Source organism: Oxyura jamaicensis, chromosome 2 (genome assembly GCF_011077185.1).
Source record: "Oxyura jamaicensis isolate SHBP4307 breed ruddy duck chromosome 2, BPBGC_Ojam_1.0, whole genome shotgun sequence".
In the NCBI taxonomy this organism is placed as follows: domain Eukaryota; kingdom Metazoa; phylum Chordata; class Aves; order Anseriformes; family Anatidae; genus Oxyura; species Oxyura jamaicensis.
The window spans coordinates 144,037,935-144,065,320 of record NC_048894.1 but is presented as its reverse complement, the minus strand read 5'-3'; the positions used below and the strand labels follow the sequence as shown (position 1 = coordinate 144,065,320).

The window sequence follows — 27,386 nt, the reverse complement described above, 5'->3', positions numbered from 1 at the left end:
TAGTAAAAGCAGATCTGCATTCAAATAATACTGGTAAATAAGGAAAGGTTGGACTTGGTGCTTAGGGACATGGTTTAGTGGGTGAAGTTGGTTGTAGGGTGATGGTTGAACCAGATGAGCTTGGAGGTCTTTTCCAACCCTAACGAAAATACTATGCTCTTCTAGGTCAATTCCACATTCTGTAACAGAACAACTGTCAAAACTAGTTTTAGTAAGAATAGCAACTTAGATTTAGAAAGAAGTCTAGTATCCTACCAAAAACCCATATGAAGTCAAAGAAATATTTCTAGAAATTGTTAATGATCATGTGAATGCTCCAGCAGGAATCACGAAGCTGGAGAGAACAACGAAACTCAAGGGCCCCTAAATATTTTGTTGCGCACCCAATTTCTAAACAACAGAATAAATTATTAGGACAATAACCTCAAAATGTTTAAAATGCAATAACAAGCAGTACCATCTCATAAAAATAAGTTTTAATATTAACAACTTAATTGCAATTATTACAGTTTAATCTCGCTTTTTGCAAAGTTCAAACAATGCTCTAGTCCTGCGCTGTTGCACAAACACGGATCTATTCCCCCTCGTTCTTCTGCACTGATTGCACAGCTTTTGTTTTAACCCTATATCGCTTTCTTCTTCTTTTCTTCTTTTCAGCCGAAGGCTCCTTGCTCTCCTGTGTTTTCTTCTTCTTTTTCAGACAGCTGAGAGGATTGGGGCCTCCTGCCCTTTTGCGTTTTCTTCTCTTTTCACCTTCTTGCTTTGTTAGTCCTTCTTTTTCTTTAAGTTGCACAATGCTTTGCTTTTGGTGCTCTGGAACAAGCTGACTTGTCTGCAACGTTTGAACAAATGCCAAAGACTTAGGAGAAGGTTTGTCTAGCACCATAGTGTTCTGAATAATAAAGAGGAGAGGAACGCCAGCCTTCTTTTTCACTTTGTTTGCTAAATCCTGGTCCTGTAAAATTAAATACTTTAGTCAATATTTTGGGATTAAACAGTATTTGCAATTCAAATACACCTACTTTTAATACAAAACTATAAAGATAAATTACATTACAAAAAAGATAAGAAACCTAATCTAGTAGATATAACTGGCAGAGTCTTTCAGAGCAATTTAAATTTAAATCTTTTGCCGTCTGATTAGCTGTACTTCTGGTGGAAAATTTATTGTTTCCTTTTTTCTTGCATGTGTAAGCATATATGGACTTTTTGAGAAAAATTCCCCGTTCACTGGTATTTAGTTCATGATTTCACAAAGAACCAACATAGGTCACTCTATACCAAGTCATTTAAAACTCTCTGTATCTTACATAGGGATAAAGAATTTTACTGTAAATCGTTTCATATCTTGCATAAATGTTACACCTACAGTCTCAATACCAGTTCTAAGGAAAAAAAAAAAAACAACAACACTTGGCTTTCTTACTTGTACACAACTTCTACCTTTATTCTTTAGTTTAAAAAAAATCCTTAAAATTGCAGTTATACGGTGTTTTAACACAGTATCATTTCACTTTTCGACTACTGTGCACAGCACTTCAGGGTTGTGGATACACACATAAGCAATAGGAAAACTGACATTCAACTTTTTTCTTACATATCCGTAGGTAGTCAGTGCATTTTCTCCACTTTCTGCTAAACTAAGTAATATGCTACTTGGCTAAAGCAAACAAGTTGTTCAAGTAATATGAAGTAATATAGAATATTCTCTATTTCATAATTAGCAGTTACATTTAAGAGTGAAGAAGGATTTACAAGATTCATTTCCACAAGCTATTTAAAGATCTCATAATTGAGGTTTCTGTAGATTTCATTATCCTTAGTTATCAAAGGATGACTTCAACTGAAATGGTGTTACGTTTCCCACGAGAATTTACCTGGGTAGCAATAAAGAAGTGATGAGGGTTGCCTTCTTCAACCATGGAAAGTAAACAGGCTGAGCCGCTCACAGGATCCTTATGGTGAGAACAGTTTTGAACTTCACATCTTTGGGCAATTAATTTTGCTCCATACAGAGGTTTCCCCAGTGATTCCAATTCTTTCAGAACACATCTAAAAAACAAAAGCAACAGTGATTTCTAAAAAAAGAAATAGCTTTTTTTTTTTTTACTACACTAAAAGGTTGACGTTATGAATTGTCACATGTGAGTTAATATGGAACGAGCAATGCCCACCTATTCAGGCTCTCTGATCTGTAAAGGGCACCCAGTAATCTGAAAGGATTAACCACCCCAAATGCTTCAGTGACACTTCCTTGGTTCCAAAGTTCACCAGTTACAACACTAAGTTATATTAAATGGATTTTAAGATATTTTGTATCAATGACAATGCTAAATCCTAACATTTATACACCTCAACTACTACTTAACAAATAACATTATTTAAATCAGCACAAATTGATTAAACATTACATGCAAGTTAAACTGCATTGGTATCCATCACCTTGCTTCAAACTTGGATCAGAATCTAACTGATTCACGAAAAAGAAGATAAAAGATTCTCCACATAATTCAAAATCTGGAAGCTTATGGCTTCACAGCATTCCGATAATACAATAAAATGCAAAGCTGAAGTCCTCCTCTTCACTCTGCTTAGAACTAATGTGGACACAGGTCAGCACAGCAGTCTATAAGGATGCTTGCTTAGATCCTAACTACATGAAATTCAGAAATGAGCAGGGGATGAAACCTAACTTACCTAACTCACTTTGGCTACTGAGTCTTACTATTACATGTGGAAAGAGGTAGGAATGTATGTACGGCCTTGACATACAGCTTTAAGAATGCGGTACCGTAGCAATTCATCACAAGCGGGCATACCAAAATACTTTTCAGATCTTTTATTTATTTTACAGTTATCTGAGAAATAACTCCAAGATATTAAACAAAAGTATTCTTCTCTCCTGAGAAGAAATTTTATCTGTTGGGGAAAGCATGGAGATTTCAGACTGTTCTTTTTGTAAAGACTCCCGCACTGAGCAAGATCATTTCCTTAGGGAAGCCACAGATGCAATAGATGTGCTTCCTCACCTACTACAGTGTGCTTACAGTAGAAGAAAATGAGTCTGTTCAGCTGTCCTAGGTAAAAACAGGTCAAAAGTACCCATATATATTGCTTAAAGAAGGACTAAGTGATACTTAAACAGTTGGAATAGTTTCAGTCAAAGTGATTTGCAAACCTGTAAAAGCTAGAGGTGTGACTTGATACTTTCAACTGTTTAGAAGCACAGGGAAGTTCTGGATGTGCTGTAGGATGGAAGAGTGGTTAATTTTTTATCCAAGGGTATACATCTTACTGATATTTTCAGTACATGCCTCTGTGATGGGCAGCGGGCTATTCCATCCACAGGTGATGGTGACTTTATAACATGCAATACTCAAAGTCAAATAAAAACAATGGCAACTTCAAGGCAACTTAGGTACACGCTCTGCTTCCACATCGTCTAGCACACCCTTGAGAGCAGCCACTCTGTGGAACGGGTTGCCCGAGGAAGTGCTGGAGTTCCTGGGGATATTTAAGGCAAGCTGGACGTGGTGCTTAGGGACATGGTGTAGGGGGTGACATTGGTGGTAGGGGGATGGTTGGACCAGATGATCTTGGAGGTTTTTTCCAGGTTTATTGACTGTATGATACCGGCAGGTTGAAATTCCAGTCCAGCACTACTTCCAACCCTCACAAGAGGCTCAGTTTGCCCTGCTGGCCTCACTTTGCCAAAACCACGCTGGGCACTAGGAGCAGCTGACCCACGTGCCACGGACACAACGGGTTACCCCCTTGCCCTCGCATCCCTTAAACAATTTCTGCCATCGGTGCGGAAAAACAAAAACAAAAATCACACAGCTGCTTCTGAAGGAAGATCCCCCCCGCTCCTCGCCCTGAGAGCAGCCCCCCGCCCTCCCAACATGGCGCCGGTGCCTGAGGAGGAGCCGGGCGCGGGCAGGCACCACCCACGCCGCGCATGCGCCGCGCTCCCCGGCCGTACCGACCGTGTGGTGCAGAGCTGCGTGGGGCCGCCCAGGTAGCCGGGCAGCTGCTCCCGGATCTGGATCTTGTTCTGGAGCGCGGCGTGGCAGAAGGTGCCGTCCAGCAGCACCTGGAAGGGCTCGCGGAACTGGAAGTTGTTCTTGTAGAAGCCCATGTTCTTCTTGGCGTGCTTCTGCCGCCGCAGCTTCATGGCGCCGCCGGCGGAAGCCGCGCTGAGCCCGCCCCGCTTCCCCCGCCCCGCCGGGTGCCGCCCGCCTCCGTGTCCGTTTTTGCCGGTTCTTCCTTGTCGCAGTCACGGAGTGGCAGAGGTTGGCAGGGACCTCTGGAGGTCACCTAGTCCAACCTCCCTGCCGAGCAGGGTTGCGTAGAACACGTTGCTCAGGATGGCGTCCAGGCGGAGTTTGGGTATCTCCAAAGGAGACCCCACAACTTCTCTGAGCAACGTGTCCCAGTGCTCTGTCACCCTCACAGTAAAAAGCGCCCCCTCGTATTGAGCCAGAACCTCCTGTGCTTCAGTTTGTACCCACTGCCTCATCCTGTCTCTGGGCAGAACTGAAAAGAGACCGGCTCCCTCCTCTCAACACCCTCCCCTCAGATATTTATACACATTGATGAGGTCTCCCCTCAGTCTTCTCTTTTCCAGGATAAACAGGCTCAGCTCTCTCAGCCTCACTTTTTCACTCCCATGTGTCTCTCCGCCTCTGGGAATATGCTGTGCCACAGGTGTAGCTGAGGAGAGCCAGCTGGGTGTCATGCCTGTGGTGCGGGCCGGCGTTATGAGGCGAGCGAGCCGCCTCAGGCACACAGCTAGCCCCTCACGCAGATTACCTGTAAACTAGTTCATTAGTCTGTGTTTTGGGGCGTTGTTCTAGCACCTACCATTTGTTAAGAGCAGAAATACGCAATATATATATATATATATACATATTTCTAAATCAGTATAATGGTTAAATCATAATTACAGTCCCAGAGAATTCAGTGTAGTTCAATCATGCATTGGCATGATTTTAGGCAGGATTATTCAATTCCTACCTATAGTGTTTGGCTGTAGTAGATATGCTTATGTATATCAAGTTCTGCGTGCACAAAATTCAAGTTGAAAAGCATGTATTCTGCATTTTAAGACTTTTTTTTTTATGACAAATAAACAATGTCATTTGACTGTGGCATGGGGAAACAGCTGTCATTCAGAAAGCTAGATGGCACAAACCTCTCCCTGTTCATCTGAAAACCTCAGCGCGCTAGACATTTGGCAGTTAACAAACTGAATTTAACGCCAGTATTTTAGGGATGCAAAGAGAATGTGATATCTTAACACCGTCGAAATGATAATTAAGAGACATCTGGCTCGGTGCAGGTACAACAGGAGACATCTTAATGCCAGGGACAACTATATTACAAGCAAGATACTGCAGGTACCTGCCAATTTGCTCATTGTAATCAGTCAGTCTGCTCTAAGGTCATTTAGGCAAATACCCACCTGTGTTGTTGTTGTTTCTGTGTTAACAAATAGGTATTGGGAACGTCTGCTTCCCAAAAAGTTACTTACTGTTAACAGAAGCTGAAAAGCAACACAATTGGTTACTGTTCTAGAAATTAAAATATTTAAATCGCATAAATTGCATAAATAAATAAATAAATAAAGTGCTTGCAAGATGAAAAGTACAAAGAACAGGTTACTGAAAGTATTTTCCATGGGATATGACTGTGCTGTTGGCAGTACTTTGCTGTTAAGTCCTTTCCAGCAGTATTCAGGGAGCAGCGCCATGTGTTCATGAGTGTCATGAGCATACATGGGTACTTGCCCTGTTCTGTGAGCTAAGTGATACACTGAATTTGTTCTTTATTACATTTAATTCACGTTGCTGACCTATTCTCATACTGGCATGGTATCACAGCTCCTCTAATTTCTTAGTTTCATTGCATAAAAACAAACAAACAAACAAACAAACAAACAAAAAAACCAGACAAAACCACTCAGCAAGAGTCCAAAGCAAAACCTTAGTAGATGAACTCTATTTTTCTTGATGTAATCTCCTCCTCCTCCTCCTTTTTCTTCTACAAAATTAACTGCCAAAGACAGGCAGTTATTGCTCATTAGGAACACTTTGCCAGCACATCACACACTAGAGGTGTCGGCTAGAATACAGAACTGCAATGATAACAGCTGCTAATACACAATGAGATAAAAAGAAAAAGCAAGTAAAGGAGAGCTTGAACTAGTCATAATTTTGAACTAAATGCAAAGGGGGATATAATCCGGAGTTGGCTGTTAAATACCATTGCAATGAGATATTTCCCACAGCTCAATTGGTAAACAGTATCATCACAGACAAGCTGTAATGCAATTGGTATGGTAAAATATGTTCAGAAGGATGGCAGGCACACCAACAGCACAGATTTCTCCTTCATTGTGTGGAAGATAGCGTTAATTGCGTGATAGACTACTTGCAATACCATTCAGTGAATTGTAACTTCAGTGCAATTATTCTAAAATTTCATTTTTGATACATTTTAAATGTTAAAAGTAGTGTTTGAAGAACACTGTAGCAGTTGAGTACTACATTTTTTTCTTCAACATCTTGATAGTATTTTATGTATAATAAAATTATATGTACAATAAAACTATATGTATAATAAAATTCAGCGTTTTCCTTTTACATTCACTTATTTTATTATTCCTGCGAGTAATCCATAGAGTGGATGTTTTAACAAGAAGCTTAAGGATCTCGTGGGAACTGCTGAATCCCGTGGTCACAAGGACCTGGGGACTGTTTCTTCCTGGCTGCTGTAGTAAAGCCATGTACATTTTGTAGGAGATGACCAGGTGGTGGACAAGTATATACACTTGCATGCACACAGAGGGGACACTGACACAGTCAGCCATACGTACAAAACTACCAGAAATCGTATATAACATAAGTCCAGATAGCAAAGTCCTGTTCTCCCTGTCTGGCTGCTCAGGATTGGAATTCCCAATTCACACCACATTGCAGATCCCGCGCACAGCGGCACAGTCCCCCAGCCCATCCAATATCCTTGCCTAGGAGAGTGAGTTTATATAGAAGAAATAGTTAAGAAAGGGTTTTAATAAGACCCTTTCTCCTCCCAATTTTCCCACACTTCCTCCTGGATCCACCCCAATCCTTCCGTTCCCTGCCTTTGGCCATTTCTGTGAAGACCCCACTGTAAATTTTACATAATCTTACAAGTCCCTGCTGATACCTCATAAAAAGTTTTGCACAGTCCCATATGCCCTCTCAAATATTTTGTAATTCTTGAGATAATAATGTTTTCCCCTTTTTATCAATGACAAAGGCTGATGCTCTTCCGTGTGTCTTTGGGCTGTTCCTTTACTGGCCCATCAGTTTATCCCTAAACAGTGCTGTTCTTCACTCTTGCCTTTGTTATCACCCGCTCAGCTGGTAATTTCTGTGCATCGGTGTGTGTGTAACATGCCACTTAAATTGTTGTTATTTCTTTTGTACTGAATTGTCCTTAACCACATTATTTAGTGAACCAAGCGCTCTCATTCATATTCCACATACTCTTAGAGAGGCTGTGTGTAGCACAACAAAACTTGTTGTAACGCTTAGAGGAAGATACCTCTTTGAAATTACTTGCTATTGTAGTCGCCTGGTTGAGAAGCTTCATCAAATATCTGTCTGCACCACTATAAGACTAAGAGCTTTATTTATTAATTTCCTTATTTACTTACTTCTTTATTTTAAAGTGAGCATTTTATTGAAGAACTGACAAATCACTTGCATTAGCAGTAGCCTGCCTTCCAGAAGTATCATTGTGGAAAAGAAGGTGAAGAGAGTGGAAGGTGCTGAGGCACTTTGTAGCTTTTGTAAGCTTTGTTAACTCACAGGAACTGTTTCTGAAAGACAGAAAACAGTCTGAAGTGTGGAACTTCTTTGTCTGAAACACGGGTCCCTGACTGCTGCCAGAATACTTGAAATAATATTAATTCCCTATGGGTAAGTATTTATGAATATACAGCATTTATGAAAATAAGCTGTCACACTAGAGTGGGAGATCTATATATCAAAAATGTGAGCAAAGCTTCATACTGAACTTCCCAAACCTGAGCAATGATAAACCCTGCTTCAGAGGGAACTGAGCTTCTCCGCTTGCACACAGAATTATGTGCACCAGAAGAGCAATAGCTCTTTGCAGAGAGGACTGTCTCTTGGCATAAACGAGTTCAACTCTTGTTTTGAGATACGAGGTAAGGCAAGAGTAGAATTAAGTAACAGAAAATTGCTGTGACATGTGGATTACTTGAAGCTATAGTTGTTCTTTAGCTGTTCGTTATCAAAAAAGCTTTGATGTAGGCCTAATAACAAAGATTTGCCTTAATAGCTGGCACTTGGCAAATGCTTGTAGCTTGGCAAGAAAAAAGATCTCAGCTCCTGATTCTCCCAAACTTGTCCTGTGTCAGACCTTTTTAATCTGAATGTGTTGCCTTTGGGCACGTGTTGTGCTCTGTGGTTATCTGCAATAAGTCCTAGCACCAGACATACTTAAATATGAAAAATGAACTGATTTACAAAAATGAAAGGGGTAGGGTTTTCATTTACAACATTTGGAATCAAAACTATCATAAATAAACACACGACAGTAAAGCATGGTTGGAATATGTCTGAAAATACTTTCCTAGGGGTATTTTAGATTTTTTTTTTTTCCTGAGGTATAAATAAGCCACAGAAGAAGATTCAGCAGCATTTAATATACTAAATTATTATTTGTCAGAATGTTTATTATTCATTGCTAGCCGCTCCTTTCATCACCTTGGGGCTGGTTTTGAGCTTTTGAATTTTACCCTTCACCATGTACATTCATCTTTTACAGTCCCTATTTTTCTATTATCTCTTGGGAATGCAGCATCTGGATTTATAATAAACACGGCTGTGACAATCCCTGTTTTTTCTTTATGGATTGGTATGAACTCAGCAGATGAGAATTTTGCATGTGATAAAGCTTTCAGAACCCTTCTGGTCCTACGGTTACTGTACTCCTTAATTGGAAATTACTTCTGGCTTAAATACCCTAACTACCCATCACAGTACATCCCACATTAACGATCTCGTAAACTGTGTATCATAAAAAGAACACATTTAATGCAGAGGTTAGGATATTTAGTTTCACTACATACTGGTGGCTTCCATGGGTAAGAAAAAGAATACAGTGGACATCTATGTGGGCTTTTAAGTGTCTGCTTAGTAGCAAATATGTGGAGAATGCTTTGGAGAACAAAGATTTCACAGGAAACTTCAGCTTTCCTACTGGGGCAGAAATAAATTAGAGGGCTGAAAATAATCAGTGGAATTCTTGACAGTTTCTCAAATGTTATCCCAGCCTTTTTATCTCTCTCTCTCTCTTTGACCTTGAGCTAAATTTCCATGGGTGCTAAACAAAATGGGTTACATCAGCTAACTAAATCTTTTATCTTTCTGAATAGATACACTAAAACACATCACTTAGGTTATGCAGCATTTTTGGTTGACGGAGCTTGTTATGATGTACCTGTACATACAAACAAAAGTTTTCATGCTGCTGCAAGTACACACGGGCATCCACTGAGAGCAGCCTTTCCTGCCGCACCGTTCAGCAAGACGTGCACTTGTTAGTTGCCATTCTGCTCCATGCGTGACATTGCAGCACCGCTCCCTCTGCACTTGCAGAGCTTGTAGACAAACTTGAGCTAAAGTTTGATATCAGAGTGGTTCAAAGTGGTACAAAGTGGTACCTATGAAAGTACCCATTATTTCATTTTGAGAAGAGCATCCCTCTTTCAGTTTTTGTGATAGAAAATAAATGTATCTGGTCCACTGTAGTTCTTTTGTACCACTGCACTCTTGTAGTTTGGAGATTGGAGGAAGTTGGAAGACATAAAATGTTTTGTATTTTTGGTATGCTTACTTCAATTTATTTCCCGATTTCTTGTTCTTCTTGAAGTTTGTTATCTTCTGCATGTGACAGCATGCGTGTCATCAACAATCAGAAGGTAGATTAGTTGATTACAAAGATAAGGCTAAACAAATTGACATCCAAAGTGAAATTATGTGGTTAATTTCTTTAATTTCTTACTTGAGATGAGGAATTAATTTTATGGCCAAAATTCTGATTTATCCGAGAGAATTCAGTTCTGTTGCATGAGATATTGAACATATCTTTTCACCCTTTCATTGATTTCAGATAGAAATTGGAAAATTGGAATCTTTAAATATGGAGAGAAATGATATATATTCCCCATACTTATATAATTTTCTAACTTGGCACTGTAGTGAGAGTTTGGATCTGCTTAGAAACTTCCAATAAGTTTGTGCAAATAACTATTTTCTTTGCTTTGCAGGCCCAAATTAGCAGTTAAAATGTCAAAGTCTTTTTTCATCAGCTAGATTTTCAATTAGGTAATTTCATTGTTAGTTTCTCTGTCATTTTTTGTATTTGTTAGTTGTATGCTAAAGGTTTTGAGGCGCTATAGTGATGATCCATGAGTAATATCACAAAGTAGCTATAAACACCCTGAATATAAAAAGAGCGGATAAGAATAGAAGGTAACTGAAAACAGTTATTGGAAAACAGTTATTGAAAGAAAGCAGAGAAAGAGTTGAGCAGTGAAAAAAAGCGTTCCAAGAGAAGAGCTCGTATTTTAAAAATGTTTCCTTCATGGGCAGAAATATATTATTATGCTACTGCCCAGAATAGCTGCTCCATTATTATTTTTTAATGTAATGCTTTTACATTTATTCAAACAAATGCTAAAAGGTTATCTGTGAGAGCATGGCTGAAACCACGTATGACCTCTGAAACCTCCATTCTTCTTGAAAAGAAATTGAATTTTCAAAGCTCACATTCTGGCCCCGGAGTTCCTTTATTGCATTTGATGTTTGTCTCCAGGGGTTTCCATGTGGCTGTAGCTCCCACCTTCACCATTGTTCTATCACTGCTGAACCTTATTACTTTCCATTTCTTATTTCAAATAAAAAATCCAATAAAACCAATTTCTTCACTTTGATTCTCTTGAAGAAAATTGGAAAAAATATGGAATGGATTTCAGTATTGGCACCAATAATGTCTAAAATCACAATCAGCCCCATGACAAGTCCTAGTATTTAGAAGTATTATTCTCTGGGACAAAATGCCTATACAATTACAGAAAGCGATGTTAAATTTTTGCATTGAGCTCCTCTGTGGGCAGCAGTAAGCACTGGATGAATACCTGACCCTTCAGAAGATTATTTACCAGTGAAACAGGCAGCTGGAGATGCTGCAGACGTAAGTATGCAAAGGGCCTGACTTGGGTGAAGGGATTTATATCTGAACACAGGGGGTGGAGAGCGCTACCTTATTTATCAGCGAGAGCCTCTGTGGAGTTGGTGTGCCAGGGAATATTTCCTTAGAATGGAAATGCTGAGGTCGGCAGAACACAAATGGCTGAAAACCGTGAATTACAGAGACCGTGCCATTTAGCACGCGGTTACGCGGAATGAGCTCTGCCCTTGTACACAGCCGCTAAGGACAGCCTTACGGTCGCTGCAGCGCTCCCAGGTACAAACCTCGCTCCACAAAGGGAAGATGTTAGATGCTGGCTTCTCTTTCAAGTGATGTACGCACGACCTAAGGCAGAGTTGGTGTTACATGTAAGGGCACATTGAAAGGGGGCAGCAGTCTGCTGGGACGTGCCAGGTGCCTGCATTCCACCGCGCTTAAGAGAAGAGGCCCGAATACCTCATCTCCTCCAGATAACTGAACTGGAAACTTCTGTGAGGGTACGAGATATTTCAAGGCAATTTTAACTCGGTGTTTGGAGAATCTGTTGCCACCGAGCTGCGGAGATTACTTTAATGCACAGTTTCTGTTTGTAGATAATTAATGTTGTTTTAGGCAATTGGAGCTATTAATGCCGCTTTGTATTCGGGGTGCTGTTGTGTCTCAATGCAAGTACAGACTGCTATCTGCATATCCTAAGTGATTTTTTTTTGTATTCCTGTACACTTTGTGATAATGAAATTAAGGCATTCATTATGCTTAGAAATATTTGGAATTGCTGAGGGTAGGGAGGAAAAAAAACAACACAGAGAATTCAGACACAACTCATTAACCAACTGGTAACAAGTCATTGCAGGCTAGCTGATCTCTGGTAACTATTCATGTGGATGGTCTTCGCCTGCAGCATGCACAAAAGTAATTCAAGTTGCTCTAGCCCTTAAGGTAAAGCCAGTCTGACGATTTGGAAGGGATTACATCTTTGAAGCCTTAATCAGATAATTTCCATTTAGCAGCGCTCCTGCTCGTTGCGCTGATACGGTGCAGCGAGGCTGTGGAGGGAGATGACACATCTGACTTCTATCAAGGTTCTTACTTAGGCAGGAGTGAGGAATAAAGGGGCTTTGTTTGGTTCCGTCTGCCTTCTGACTTAGACTATCATTTAAAAATGACTAATGGAGTTTGGGCACCACTTGAGTTTTCTAAACTATTTTGTGATGGAAGTCTTATGCTTGTGGTTTTCCTGAGTAGCTTGGGTGATGCTACTCATTTTTTTTTTTTTTTTTTTTTTTTTTTTTTTTCAGTTTGACATCCTTTTTATGTCCTCTTTTTCAAAAAATGAGTATTTTCAGTGGTGAAATTTTCTATGACCTCTTGCCTCCAGTGATGTGATGAGTTCTACATAGTAGGAAGTTGATATTTTTTCTTTCATTCTTCATGTTAATTGTAATTAACCAAATTGACTGAGCTGTTCTGGCAGTGCACTAAATAATGTGAGCCCTGTGCATGGATACGGCTATTTTATATGCCCACAGCAACGTCTTTGAACATGCTAATATTCTGTGCTGTAGATACTTTTATTTTTTTTTAATTATGTGGACTTTCTGCTTAAAAACTGATAGGCATGGATAATGAATCACATTTATGTTATGCGAGGGGTTTTCATTTCCTTTTCAGATCCCTAGGAATTTGCCGGTGGTAAAGCACTCTGTGTTTACCGATATACCGATAAAAAGCATTTGCGTGTTTTTTCTTTGTAAATACCTTTCACCAACATCTTTGAAGTAGCCCACAGATCTCCAGGAGTCCGAAGGCTGGAGCTGAGAACCACTACATTACCATAATACTGCTTCTTAATCTTAGTTTTCTTTAATTAAAGCTATTTGATCATATTTCTAAATTAAATCTGGATATGCATGTGTATGTAACAGCACCGTGAAGTATTAATATTGAATCAGGCGACTTTGTTCTCTAGAAAAACTTCAAAAGGCAATGCCAGTGGGTGTGCAACAGTCATGGAAAGCTGCTACGGGTAGGACTCCAATCTGCAACACCTACATGATGGTTGAGCTCACTGGCCACACACCACCACCGTGAAACTCCGGGTCGGTATTGCATCAGCCCTCGTGCAAAGCGTATTTTTTTCAGAACAGCACCCTAATCCTGCTGCACACGCACACTTCAGTCTCTTTGGGGCACATTTGACCTCCTTGATGCTGCAAATTCTGAACTTCACCCTCAAACTCCACTTAATGGATATCCCCCAAATGGGAAATCTGAAGTGGGCTTCTTCTCACCTACCTTCAGACATCTATTGTGATGCGCTCATGGCTAAGCCAGGCATCTATGTCTGTTGTTATCCTCAATACAGACCTTGTCAGTGATATCGGTGGCATTTAGGTTTTGATTTCCCCAGTGGGTATGTTTATTAGACGAGATTCTTTGCTTGAATCTGCTCTAGCTCTCGTGCGGGCAGCTGGTAGGAAGCATTCTCGGTGATGCTAAGCCCGTTTTATTGGAACAGACAAGTGCTGGGCCTGTCTGCTGGAAAATACAGGAAAATACAGGTAATTTTGGTATTGGCATTGGTATGTTCCCCTTCCCGTTAGAAGTTAGCGTCAATCACGCTATTGAAAAGGCTCACGGGGGATTTTTATGAGGTTACGTATCTGGCATAGCATCTGGAGAGCGTTGGGGTGGTTGGTACACCTACCTTTCACAGACAATTTAATTTTTCAACTGAATGCAGGGTTTGGAGTACTTAAAGAGGGGAAAAAAAAAAAGGCAAATCAAAAGCAGCAGTTGACTTTTAATATATCACTTAAACCCTCTCTTGAGACTAACGTGAGACGTTGATATTTCAGGGCTTCATATGTAATGTAATGTTTTTGTATCCTGCCTCATGAATTGTTGTTCACACTCAAGACAGCTATCCATGGAGCTCCATTTTTTTAAGCTAAAATCCTACACTACCAGGCCCCTTTTCTCCTGGAGGTGCTTCCCCCCTGTACTAAGCGAGCTCGCTGGCTGCACACCTTCCCCCTCAGCACAGCCCCTGCCCAGCCAGACACACAGGGGAACCTCTACGCCACCCCCAGCTCCCCGAGCTGCCCACGGGGGTGCGCTGCGAGCCGCCCCGGGTGCCCACGGAGGATCCCCAGAGCCCGGCGGGAGCCCAGCGCCGAGGAGCAGCGCCCAACGCCCCCCTCAGCCCCCCGCCGCCCGGGGGACACAAAATGGCGGCGGGGCACGCCTGAAGCCAGGCTCTTTCCCGCCCGCGCATGCGCGCCCCGCTCCCCTCCGAGGTGTTTCCGCCCGGAGCCTTTTCGCTGCGCACCGCCGCGCCTTAAACCTCCGCTTCCGGTGTTTCGGTTTTCTCTTTCCGGCCGGGGCTCGGCGAAGATGGCGGCACGCAAGGAAGGCTCCGGCGCGGCCGGCAGCGGCTTCGGCGCCGCCAAGGGCAAAGGCAAGGCCGCCGCCGCCGGGGATGCGGCCGTGAAGCAAGTGCAGATCGACGGGCTGGTGAGTGCCCGCTCCGGGGACCCTGGGGGGCAGCGGCGGCTTCGCGGCCCGGGCTCGTTCCTGGAGGGCAGCGGCGCCTCCACGGCTTTTAACTTTTCCCTTTCTCCCTTCCCTTTCTCTGCTCCAGAGCTCTTGTTTTATGCTTCCTCCTTGCGTACACAGCGCTGGGGGAAGGTGTGGGAGGTGTCGGCAAACGAGGTGGAGTTTTCTTTATCCCTTATGACTTTAACCGTCTTTGTCAGACTGGCCGGCACTTACCGTGTTTAATTAGGACGATATAAAATGCCAGAGTGAAGTTATTTAGTAGAACTGACCACACAGACCTTGGCAGAAGTGTCTGCTGAAGTTGGTTCTTGGTTTTGCTGTTGGCACTCTCTGTGTCGGTTCCTATCTCTGCAGTTGGCAGCGCTCTGAAATATCACAGAGTGGGGAGAAAAAATAATTACTTGAACGTTTAAGAGCATAGATGTTGTTTACTTCTTCGTTATCTTTGCCAGGTGTCACTGGAGCACGGTGTAGGTGAAGCACAAATGAGCGTTGGTATAATAGTAATGAGAGCAGCTCATCGTTACGGGACAAGCATTGGAAAGCTTGCTTGGCGTTAATTCGGAATAGTCCCTGTTGTTATCCCAGAGGTACAGTTTAGTTAACGCTTGGGAAGAGGAATAATGATTTATTTCTCTATACAGGTTCTTATGATTGGAAAGAGAAGATTTGAAGTAATGGCTGAGAGTATTTCTGCAGTACAGCGTTCAGTTGTTTACAGCTTTGGTGCGCGGGGCTTACCCAAAGGGGTAGCCAATACTGACCGGTCCTTATGTTCAGCCCTGAACTCAGCGGGTGACAGAGGGCTGCTGCTGTTGCAAGCAGGCTGGAACCAGATGGACTTCAGTTTGTGTGTGTAGCTTTTTGTTAACAAGTTTGAAGGAACCTTAAGAAAAAAAAAGTGAGCAGGACACAGGTTGGCACCTTTAATTCCATTTCTCTGAGTGTAGAAGCTATTTTGTCGATTTTGGGTTTAATAATAGCTGTTAGATTCAGTTTCTGTTGTCTCTATCTTAACTAAAGAGAACAGATGTTTCAAAACTGTTCTCTCTCACATGTGTAATCTGCTTCGTGAACTACTATCTGTTCACAGCAGATGCAGGTGGCCCTGGTGGTCTGCTTCTGACTGTCCAGCACATGTTCGTGAGTGCTTCTTATTTTTTACTCTTGTCTTTGTTTGTCACTCAGATATAGCGTGTTGGTGTCTCTTGTCTAGAGGTGAAGGTGGCTTCCTGAAACCACTGGAAAGCTTTCACCCTTCCACCTGCAGATGATCTCAATGGATCTTACACAGAGCTCCCTTGGGATGCTAACAGCGAGATTCAAAACCTGCAGTGATGCCTGGGGTGAAGTGAAGCATAAACTTACTCACCTTGTAACTAAGTGTCTCCCTTTGCAAGTCTTCAGAGTGTTCTACTCAAATTCTGCTAAAACTTTGCTAGCCTCTTACTGACTTAAATGTCTCATCTGTGCTCTCACAAACTAATGGGGCTTAATTAGCCTTGACCAGACTAATGACATGCCAAAACTGGGGATGAATTGGTGGGAGTCAGGCAGTCAGTGATCTATTTCCCTCCGCTGGCGCCACGTCTCCTGGCGGTGACATCAGTAATGCTGTCAGATGGAGCCGCTTTGAAAGCAAGGCACACCACGTAGGTTGGTTTGGATTTGATTAGGCAAAATGGAAGATGCATCAGTCTCTTGTGTGTGTGGGAGTAAGAAAGTACTTCCAGAAAGTAGGATTTCAGGGGAACAGTAAAGTAAAAGAAAATAGTATTAGTATTGGAGAAGTTCTAAATGTCAGTGGATGTTACCTTAAAACATAATGATGCAGCAAAAACTACTTTTCTGGCTTCCTCTTAAATTAGGCACAAGTAGGGCATTGTGTAGTTAACTTCTTTCTCATTTTAATCTGATGATTTCCTGATTTTACTACACAGTGGTGCCATTTGGATTTAGATAAGTGCAGCTTTGTTTCAGGTAGTGCGAGAGTAAATCAAAAACCACTGTCATGGCAGAAGTAAAAGCTAACAGTGGAACCCTGACTTTAAGATGGGCTAAGTCCATATAACTTTAAAAAGTGTTAACACTTGATTAGCGTGCTTCACAAAATAATGGGACAAAAGTTTAGGGAGATTCAGGAAGGTGTCACATTATAGACACTTGATAACTTGAATGAAGCACCTGAGTGCTTTTTTTACGAAGTGCTTCTGAAATGAAATGTGAACGTAATTTTCCAGCCTTCACAATTTGACAGGAAGGAGAAGAGCTCAAGTCTGTACCCTTTTCTATCAGCTTTTCTGCTAGTAGAGCCAAGAAGTCAATCGTCAAATGATAAATACGACTAGCTGCTCTACTGCAGGATGATGAGATCTAAAGTATTTTATTCTGCTTTGTTACCTTGAGCACTTTTGGTTTAGTTTTTCTTTCTGAAAGAGTTAAGGTCACCTCATTACCATTTATTGCCACTTGAGAACTGGATGCTAAACAGAACTCAGACCTGCAAAGACTAAAAATGGCCTAGATTTACGATTGGCTCTGGCAGTTGTGCACACCGTCACCTGCGGGGTGATAGCTCAGGGCAGCCAGCTCCAGATATCCAGCTGCACTTGCAGCTGATTGTAACTGCCTTTAATGGCAGGGGCATCTCTTAGAGATGGGAAGAGATGCAGTTGTGACCAGACATCTAGGATGTCTTGCCCCCTTGTAGATAATTACATGTCTCTGCTTGCCAGTTAGTGGAAAGCATGGATATATGACATGCTTTTTCTAAGCTTCATGCGTGGAACAGGAAGGGAAGCACAGACCCGGGTAGTGCATGTGTGAGGGAAGGAAGGATGCGTGGAAGAAAAGGACAAAGGCTTTCCTCCCAGTTGCTTGTGTTCAACAGATAGTCTGATCCCTTTTTTCCCTGCTGAATGGAGAAGTAGCAGCAGATGCACCAAATGTGCCGTGTAGCTTAGTACGGTTGCTGGAGACCTCTGAATTTTTGTGTAGATCGTGGTGTCCAGATACACGAGCACCGTATTCGAGCTTGAACACTTGAGTATTTCTGACAGAAGTTATGGGTGTAGTGTAGAGAAGGTTGTGCCTGACCTTGTATACCTGTATTTTTCCCGTGCTTCTAAGCTTGCTAGCTTTTCAGTTCCGTGGGTGAATGGCTCTTTGTAGCAAAGACCTCAGGTGTCACTCATGATTTGACCCCAGAGGTGTAGTCATTGTTACACGCTACTTGAAATAAATGTAAAGCAATGCCATAACTTGTTTTTTTCCTCCCCCCGAAGAGATGATGCTGGACTTTCGTTTACTGCAGCCACTCAAATTCTTTGGGGGTGCTGGTCTGAATTCTTGGAACTCAGCTGCTGTAATTAACCGGATTTGGTTCACTGACCTGATATTCTTTGCTTCCATGAGGTGCAGTAACCTTCAAGCTGTAAGCTGATGAGTTTTGGAATATTGGTAGTGCTTATTCCTATATATGGAAAGAGGCTTTTGGGCTAGCTGAACAGAGCTGGCAGTTTTCTGGTTACTCACCTGTGCAATTAAGTGGCCGATAGAAGAGATGTGTGGATGTGGGGCTTAGGGCTGTGGTTTAGTGGTGGACTTGGAGTGTTAGGTGATGGTTGGACTTGATGATCCTGAAGGTCATTTCCAACCTAAATGATTTCTAAATCTTTGTTTCCTCAATGCTAACAAACGTCATCTATCCTGTTTTTGCTTTAAGTCCTGTACTCATTTGGGATCTTACTTTTTGGTAAATTATCTCCATGACACAATTCTGTTCATGTTCAGTGTTAGGACCATACCATGAAACACTGTGTTGTCCAGGATTTCAGGTGTAAGTACAGTTGTGGAACATTGCTGGCTTCTTCAGAACGCTGTTACTGCCTTATCTTCAGGTGAGCATTTGAAATGAGAGAGATTGACAAGGAAACGCTGCATTACTGTTATGCCCACTGGGTTAATGATCAAGCTGCTTTGGTTTTCTTGACATTTAAATAAGAGCCATCATAAAAAAATAGTGTGAAGAACTGCACTTGCAGGATTTGTTCTCTCTTAAACTTTCTTTCTCAGAATGGGTGTTTTGCTCTTGCAATTGTTATTTGGGGCATGCGCTGGAATACAGCCTTTTACTGTGCGAGTGCCAGCCGTTTGCTCTTTAGGGCCTTGGCATCCTTTATCTCACACAGCAAAGTGAGTAAATGAGGCAAAGAGGACAGAGAAACTCAGGTACTAAACCAACTGCACTGTGACCGTGAGAGCAACTGGAGCAAGTTTGTCGTTAAGAAGTCCTGTGTTCCACTTGGGCACATCGCTGCAATGGAAGTCTGCAGGTGAACCGTGTTTCAAGTTTGTGGTAACTCTTCAGCATTTGCTTTGCAATATATATATATATTTAACAAAGTAATCATATGCATGCTGATATTATTTAGGCTCAATATAACACTGCTTTCCTGCCGGTAGCTAGCTGTTGGGTGACCCTGTGTTTCTTTGTTTGCATGCTGGTTTCGCATCGCTTCATAGCCTCATCTTGTGAACTTGCACTCTTGGGTAAGCTTATACAAAATGAAACTTTCAGGCATTCCATGAAGAAGCTTACAGATTGCCCAGTTTTTAATTTTTTCAGGAAGTGCTGTAGCTTTAATAAGAGATTCCAAATTGCCACCAAGTTTTGGAGCCTTTTCTAGAATGCTTTTCTTAGCAAAACTTCTAATCCTGTTCAACTAAGATTGCACCAGGGGCCTCCTATGTGCATTTCTGCACATCTCACAATTTCAGTCATAGTGTCAGGCAAGGTGCAAAGCTGCAAAAACAGGGAGAGCTGCTGTGCCACTTGGAGACATGAGATCAGGTAGCATGAATAACATTTTTGCTAGATAAGCAGGAAAGCTGATGCAATGTAGAAATTGAACTAGTAGTAAGAAACATAGTTGCTCTGTGGTTGGCTGTGGGCCGTGTCTGACCACTAGTATGGGGATAATGGGCACGTGGAAGCTTTCTTCTGCAAAAATAACAGTTGTGGGTTGGGCAATGGGGATCTTTTAGTAAGGCAAGTGTCCTGGCTGCTAGACCAAAGTGCTTTTTATTTATTACACTTACCTTCTGAGTAGTCACACAGAAACACATTGTCACTGGGAAGCTGTTTCATTTTTTGCATATCCTGCATTATGTGAGGATATTCCAGGAATAAACATAACATGAATAACAGCAGAGATTGTTTTTGCAGAAAAACAGCTTCTCAACCAACTAAATCCTTAAACGCCAATATAGGACTTTTTAATCTAATTCTAACCCACTGAATAGATACATGCATTCGAAAACTATATTCAGAGATACTTTTGGAGAACATTGTGGACTGGACAATAAGGTTTTCTCGTTTATTGCTTCTGTGTAGCAATGTAATTACAACCATAACAACACGATAATGCATTAAAATGCTAGTTGCTCTTATTACTTCATTAAAAGAAATGATATTTCCTTTTTTATTAAACCATTGTGTAGGAGTCATTTTCGCATTTATGGCCATTGTACATAGATTTTACATGTTATAGGAAGTAATAAAACTTATATAGACTTCTCGAAACTACTGTAGGCTTCTGTTCCTTTATCTACGTAGCTGTTAATGTAGAAAACCTTAATATACTAGTAACAAATTGTTACGCTGTAGTTAGTGAATATTGCCAGGGCTTTCAGCAGAAGCCTTTATGGATAGCAGCAGGTGAGGCATGCCTGAATCTTTAGGCCATCAAACTCAGAGATGAAGTGTAGAGGTACTACTATTAATACTCCAGGTGATGTTCCAGTGTCAGGTAATATTCCATCTACTTAATTTTCTGAATATGTATTGTGGCACTTTTTTTTTTTTAATTTGCATAGAACTCAAGCTAAACCTTCAGATATCCTTGTCTAGTTAAATAAAACATGAACACACGTTGGCCAAAGCGTAACTTCTAGCCATTGTCTAGACATACTTGTAGGTTTGTCTTTGTGCACTAGTGTGGCTGTAGTGTAGATGCAAGATTTGACTGATTTACTCCAAGATCGTTACTTTAAGCTTCATTACATTATCCCTGATTTGGTGATGTAGTGTGCTTAATGGTTTGTGTTCTTGTCTGTGGTATGAAGAGCTTTATTTGTTGTTTTTATTTTCTAATCTACATAAAAGCTTGCGAGTCCATCTTAAAATACAACTAAAATTATTGAGCTGTTTTTTCCGTAGTTACTTTACTTGCGGTCATGGTTTGTTTGTATCTTGTTTTCTTATTACTGGTTATTTTTGTCCTGAAAGTTTATGATAAACAGGATCATGTTCTCACCTGTTGATAAGGAAGGCCTAGGAAGTTTCTGGGGTAAGGGGCTCCTGAGGATTTGTCTGATCACAGTAAACGAAAACACAAGATCACATATTCACTGGAAAGTAGTTTTTGAGACTTATCTTCAAGCACTTTTTTAAATGAGAGCTTTTAAGATGCTCAGAAGGAAAGCAAAACACTTCCATAGCATTTGAGTATGTTTCATTTAAAATTGGTAATAAACGAAGCCTGTATTGAATTGCCTTAAAATCTTTGACAATTTATGAAGTTTTGAAGATTGTACTTTTCTGTTTTCCTTCTGGTTTCTTCCTCTCTCCTTATCCCACTTAAAGTCTTAGCAAAAATGCCCAGGCCGTGTGCTCTGCTTGCTGCTCTCTGTACAGCTCCTTGATGTTGCACAGCTGGAGGAGGGGATTTTAGGACCACTTCAGGCTGCATTTTGTTTTCTGTGTCCTTCCAAGGAAGTCCAAATGGTATTTTAAATTGACGTTTGGTCTCCTGGACTTTTCTTTGACCTGTTTACCTTAAAATGTAGGTCAGATTAAGTAGAGACAGAGTTAGTGTGTGAACTGAACTCTAGCCAGATGTCTTCCTGGAAATTTGAATGGTGAACATGCAAATGATTGGTGTTGGTTGGGTGATTTTATATATCTGTATCTATACACACACACACACTTTGTATTAATATTCAGGGATGATGAATTGCATGAATATAACCCAGAGGGGAACTGCTGACATATAAGCAGTGCTCCCATTCAGAAGGGAAAGTACTGATGCGTAGTACTGATGTGTACTACCAAGTTGAAAAGGAAAGAACCTCACTGGAATATACCTTCATTTTTTTTCAGGCTTAGTGGAAGTGTCAGTGAAATTTGGAGGCTTTTTTCCTCACCCTTTGTTCTCCAGCTGGCTAAGTTTATTGGTGACACCTTGGTAGCACTCTGTGGAAAACATTCCAAAGTGTCTGACGTGTTGGCCTTGAGAGTCAATATGTTGGGTTTCTGTGGCAAGGTTCTGGTAGTGCAGGCCTGCGGGGCTGGCCTCTGTGAGCGGAGCCCAGCAGCTGCCCCATGTCAGAGCAGAGCCAGCTCCAACAGGACCTGCTGCTGGCCAGAGCCAAGTCAGTAAGTGATGGTGTTTGTGCCTCTGGGACAGCAGATTGAAGAAAGGGGAAAAACTGCTGTGGCTGTGCTTCTGGGAGAGCGAGGAGTGAGAAGCAGCCCTGCAGCCCCCCAGGTCCAGTACAGCAGGAGGGCAGGAGGTGCTCCAGGCACGCAGCAGCAGTTCCCCTTGGCCTGTGGAGAGGCCCCTGGTGGAGCAGGCTGTCCCCCTGCAGCCCATGGGTCCCACATGGAGCAGATCTCCACGCTGCAGCCCGTGGAGGAGCCCCCAGTGGAGCAGGTGGATGTGGCCTGGAGGAGGCTGCGGCCCATGGAGAGCCCCCGCAGGAGCAGGCCCCGGGCCGGAGCTGCAGCCCGTGGAGAGGAGCCCACGCAGGAGCAGGGGGCCTGGGGGGAGCTGCCTTCCATGAGGGACCCGTGCTGGAGCAGTTTGGTCCTGGGGGATGGACCCCGTGGGATGGAGCCGTGTGGGAGCAGTTCCTGAAGAGATGCTGCCTGTGGGCAGCCCCCGCAGGCTCAGTTTGGGAAGGACGGCATCCCGTGGGAGGGACCCCACGGGGAGCAGGGGCAGAGAGGGACCGTGAAGGAGTGGTGGAGACAAAGTGTCAGGGACTGTGTGCAGCCCCCAGTCCCTTGCACCACTGAGAGAGAGGTAGAAGATGATGGATGGGGGGGCAAGGGGGAAGATGTTTTTAGTCTGCTTTTAGTTTTCCCTACTCTAGTCTGTTATTAATTGGTAATAAATCAAATTAATCTCCCTTATGCTGTGTCTGTTTCGGCCATGATGGTAATTGGTGAGTGATCTCCTGTCCCAGCCCATGAGCTTTTTCATTGTATTTTCTCCCCATCCTTCTGGGGAGGGGGAGTGAGAGAGCGGCTGCATGGTGCTTGGCTGCCTACCAGTGTGAAACCACAATAGCTAGCTTTGTCTGTTACCACAGTAACAGCCATATAAATCAAAGTGGTAGAGAGTTGAATGAAGTGTGCCAAGAATATTATCTGTGTTCTTTATTCCCCTTTTTATGTTGGCACATTCCTATTTAAAACAAACAAAAAATCTTTTTTTTCCTTTTTGTTGTTGTTTAGCTAACCTAGCATTCCTCCAGTCCTTGGTCTGTGAGTGGTTTCTTCTAGCATTGAAGAGACTTTTTCTATTTATTCTAAGCTGTTGCTCTTGCTATCAGTTTCACTCCTAAATACAGACATTATCCCCTTTGATCTTTCTTAATTTAAAATGGCTAAAGCACCTACACTGAGGTGATTTGAGGATGAAAATTTCTCTTCTCGATGGATAACAGGTATACTTGCTAACAAAGCACAAACTTTAAATGATTTGTAAGAATGCATTGGAGCACTCAGCATCTACTAAATGTCACGGTAAGTATACTCCAGTGAGGCATTTAGAACTAAAACATCTGGTATCACTTCATACTGTGAAACTAGCGTGCTGACAAAAGGAGTTAATCTAAACGTGGAGGTGGTTTAAATGTGTTGAACAGTGTTAGGCTTCAGACTTGAAGGGGAAAATATAATTTCAAAACAGCCTTTTTTTTAATGTGTGCAAGGAGAAATAATATGTTGCCCACTGTGCTACTGTCATTTACAGTCTAACTCCTTGTTGTTTGCTGTTCCTGCTATGTGCGCACAAGTCTCTTGCCTTGTACTTGTGTATGCATGGCTCTTGAAAACAGTGTTTGTGCTCTTTTGGTTCCTATTGGGCTGATTTAATATTAAGGAGAATATTGCCACCAAATATCTTGCAAATAATTCACTGTGTTTAATGATGAAGACGTTACATCAGAAACAAAAGAGCTAGTAAGCATTACCTTTGTGTCTTATTTTAGGTGTTAGTTTTGACTGAGCTGCCTAAGACCGGAGAGGAGACAGTAGCTGGGTTTGTTGCTGAGGCAGTACATTGCCCTCTTACACACTGAAGTACTGATAAACATATTCCTTTGGTCTTTGTTTTATTGTATTTAAATTAGATCTTTGCAGTTGTCATGCAGCATGGCATATAGTTTAGGGTAACGTAGAATACACAGCAGGCCATTGGCAGGAGATAGAGATGCTGAAAGGCCTTTTGTGGTATGTATAAAATGTACATCTTTTATGCTTTATTATGTGATAGGATTTTTTCTTCCACCCTTTAAACAAATCTTACAGACTTTATGAGATCTTGGAAGAAGAGGAAAAAGTCATGTTGTTTTTTTCTTGGTCTGAAAAAAGATAATGTATTTTCAATTTATTGTTGCTGGCTTCTTTCCTGTTAATCTTTCTTTGCCACAGATGTTTTTTAGATATGATTCCTGTGCATATTATTTTTCCTTGTTTACATACACACTCAAAATGTATCCTCAGTGATGGCACAGTTTGAGCATGCTTTTTTAAATCTTCAGGAAGTGTTAAGGTTACAGATGTCATATCTGCTTTAACAACAGTGCTTAGCAATTCAATTGTTACTGCATGTTACATGGTAGTGTCTTAATGGAAAGTAAATACATTTACATGTAATTGGAAAATTTCATGCTTGTGTGGTTGTCTTGTTAGTATTTTGTAGGATTATTCAGTAATCCAAAATCAAGAATGCAAAACAAAGACAATATAAGTTATTTAGCCTTGATAACGTCTTTGGTAACATGCATGTTCAAGATTTAGGAATAAGCATAGGAATACTCTCAAATTACTTCTGTGTGTATGCTTGTTTCAGATAAGCATTTTATTCATTTTTATGGCTTAATCTAATTTTAATGTTAATAAAGACAGACTTGTTGTTCACTGGAGTTTGAAGATGCACCTGAATTTTGTTGTGTATATGCAATAACAGACTAATTTTCTGCTATAAATTTTTGGTCCTTTACTGGAAAAGGAGGGTTGGGATGTTGCTTTCAGCATATAAAGCTTGTCACTTTCTGCTGCTGTTCTGCTTTAACATTATATCCTGCCTCGCTCTTCACTTGCTGTACATCCTTCCTGTTCCATGGAGCCCTGTATCTGTGCAGGATGTAATAGACATACTTTTTTTTGTTAAGCAAGTGCCTGTTTGGTGTTCAGGATCTTTTTTGGAGGTATAAGTTGCTTTTTGTCAGTATTCTTTATATGTGCAGATCTGAGGACAATAAGCAACTTCCTTTGTTAACATAGGGCTGACTTCTGAGCGCTTAGCACTCAATTATTTTTTGTTAGATTATTGATGCTGAAAATCAGCGGTCTTAGAGCTTTTAAAATTATTTTAAGATGGCATACAGAGTATTTACTTCAGCTATCATATCACAGTTCGGGGATAATACAAAGGGCCGTACTACCTTATCCATTGGTTCTCCTGGTGAGAAAATGAGAATGGTGTTTAATCTCCCTGCTATTATTAATAATATTAGCTAGTATTAGAAATGAGCTCCTTTGGAAGTGGCTTTCACACGTCCTTGTTCAGATGGAGGTACAAAAGCAAGTCTGCTCTGAATGATGGGGAAGCTGAAGGTTATGAACAATACCTTACTCTCGGTGGCTTTTTTCCTCCTGCAATTTTGTGTTTTAAGTCCACGGGAAAACTGAGTCTCAGTCCAGTCTCTGTTCTCAGGATTGCACTACCTGTTAGTAGGACAATCTTTTTCAATCTCAGTCCTTTAGTGCATAACCAAGCATTTGCCCAAAAGGGTAAGTGCTTGAACGTGGAAAACACGTTGCACGAAAGGTTATAAATGATTAAAATGTCATAAAAGCCATGTCCAGTAGGGATTTTACTGGCTACTTGAAAGCATCTGTTGAATGCACGTGGAGGTCATCTGTTTAAGACACTATCAAACAGAACTTATTTTCCAGCAGGTTATGGACTTTGCAAAGGTGGTGAAAACCGGCATGCTCTCCCCCAGTCAAGTTCTGCCCCATATCACTAGTATTTGAAGGCCAAATAGATAAGGGTGACTTGCAGTTTTTCTTCAGCTTCACAATGATAATAGTTCTGCACAATTTGATTGAAAATATTGATTAATAAAATTGGCCACTGCTGCTCGTGGCTGTCATCTTTAAATCTTTTAATAGGAAACAGCAGGAAGTCGATGCTTAAGAGTAAGTCTGCTTGCAAATGCACTGCAAGTTCAATAAACACTCTAATAATTCAACAATGGTGGTTTACTAATACACAGAATATATACGTATTGCTTGTGTGTTGAAATATAAGCGTAAGGCTCCGGTGTATCAAGCCTTGGAACTGTGCCTGCCTTCGCTATTTGTGTGTGTGCTCTACAGGAGCATGTTCATCAGCTCTCACTCTAAAAATGAGGGTTGTGTATTGAATTCATTAAAAATAATGAGTCTAAACTGTGGGGGCAGTTTAGAAAAATTGCCTAAAATACTAAATTTTCAGCTTTGAAAAGATTAGTGTCCTGTGAATCTCGTGAAATAGGAGAAATAATGCACTAAGTAGTGCTGGTGGAACGCTCTGTCCCACTTGTAACTAGTAGGATTTGGGCCGTTTATCTTATTACAGCCCTCTTGCTGCCTCCTAACAGCGTGGTAATAACATCTAATGCCCTGCTGCTCCCACGATTGAAATCCTGGGGCTGTGTTAGAGAAATGTTTCCACAAGAAAGTTATTCTGCAGTGCCCATGGCCCCGGTGGTTTCCATGGAAATGAGGATGGATCCATGTACTGTGAAATTTGTTATGAAACTTTGCATTGCAGAGAAATGTCTTACACTAGCGTGTGAACAGGGTGATGGAGGGTTTGAATGCACAGACGTAATGGTGCATTTTTACTGGCGGTGAGGCAATAATTAAAGTATACTAATGGCTTGTGCATAACCACGGGGATGGTCGTTAACCCCAACCGTTGCGCAGTCAAAAAATAAATGAAAATGTGGCGGGACAAAAAAGTCAGGAAGAGACTGGTCTATTAATTAAAAGATGCCTTGATTTACATTTGGTATGTTCTGTTTTTAATACTATTATTTTTTCCACTGTCTAATGACCGTCTCATTTGGTGCGTTGCAGTTTGTGTTTTAACTTCTTCCTCTTGCAGGAACAAGCAGCTCACTTGAACGTAAGTGAATGACTTAAACAGCTCTTTCATGGTGCCTACAAGACATTACCTGATTAACTCAAGTTCCTGAGAGAGCTGAAGAAAACC

General features: G+C 41.5%; 2 protein-coding genes across 2 annotated transcripts in view; one reads left to right on the top strand and one right to left on the bottom strand.

Annotated features, from left to right (window-relative positions):
* Positions 1-459: 459 nt before the first annotated feature.
* On the bottom strand, positions 460-4,213 carry UTP23 (UTP23 small subunit processome component). The gene is made up of 3 exons (XM_035319305.1): positions 3,987-4,213; positions 1,878-2,052; positions 460-955 (listed from the first exon to the last, which is right to left on the bottom strand). Exons 1-3 carry the CDS (start codon positions 4,172-4,174, stop codon positions 575-577), a joined length of 744 nt encoding a protein of 247 aa, XP_035175196.1. The 5' UTR covers positions 4,175-4,213; the 3' UTR covers positions 460-574.
* A 10,413-nt stretch (positions 4,214-14,626) lies between these two features.
* The window catches only part of EIF3H (eukaryotic translation initiation factor 3 subunit H), an 84,061-nt gene continuing 71,301 nt past the window's right edge, over positions 14,627-27,386 (top strand). The window contains exon 1 of the mRNA XM_035318205.1: positions 14,627-14,784. Coding sequence (XP_035174096.1) covers positions 14,665-14,784 — 120 coding nt within the window. The 5' untranslated portion in view covers positions 14,627-14,664. The remainder of the gene's footprint in view (positions 14,785-27,386) is intronic.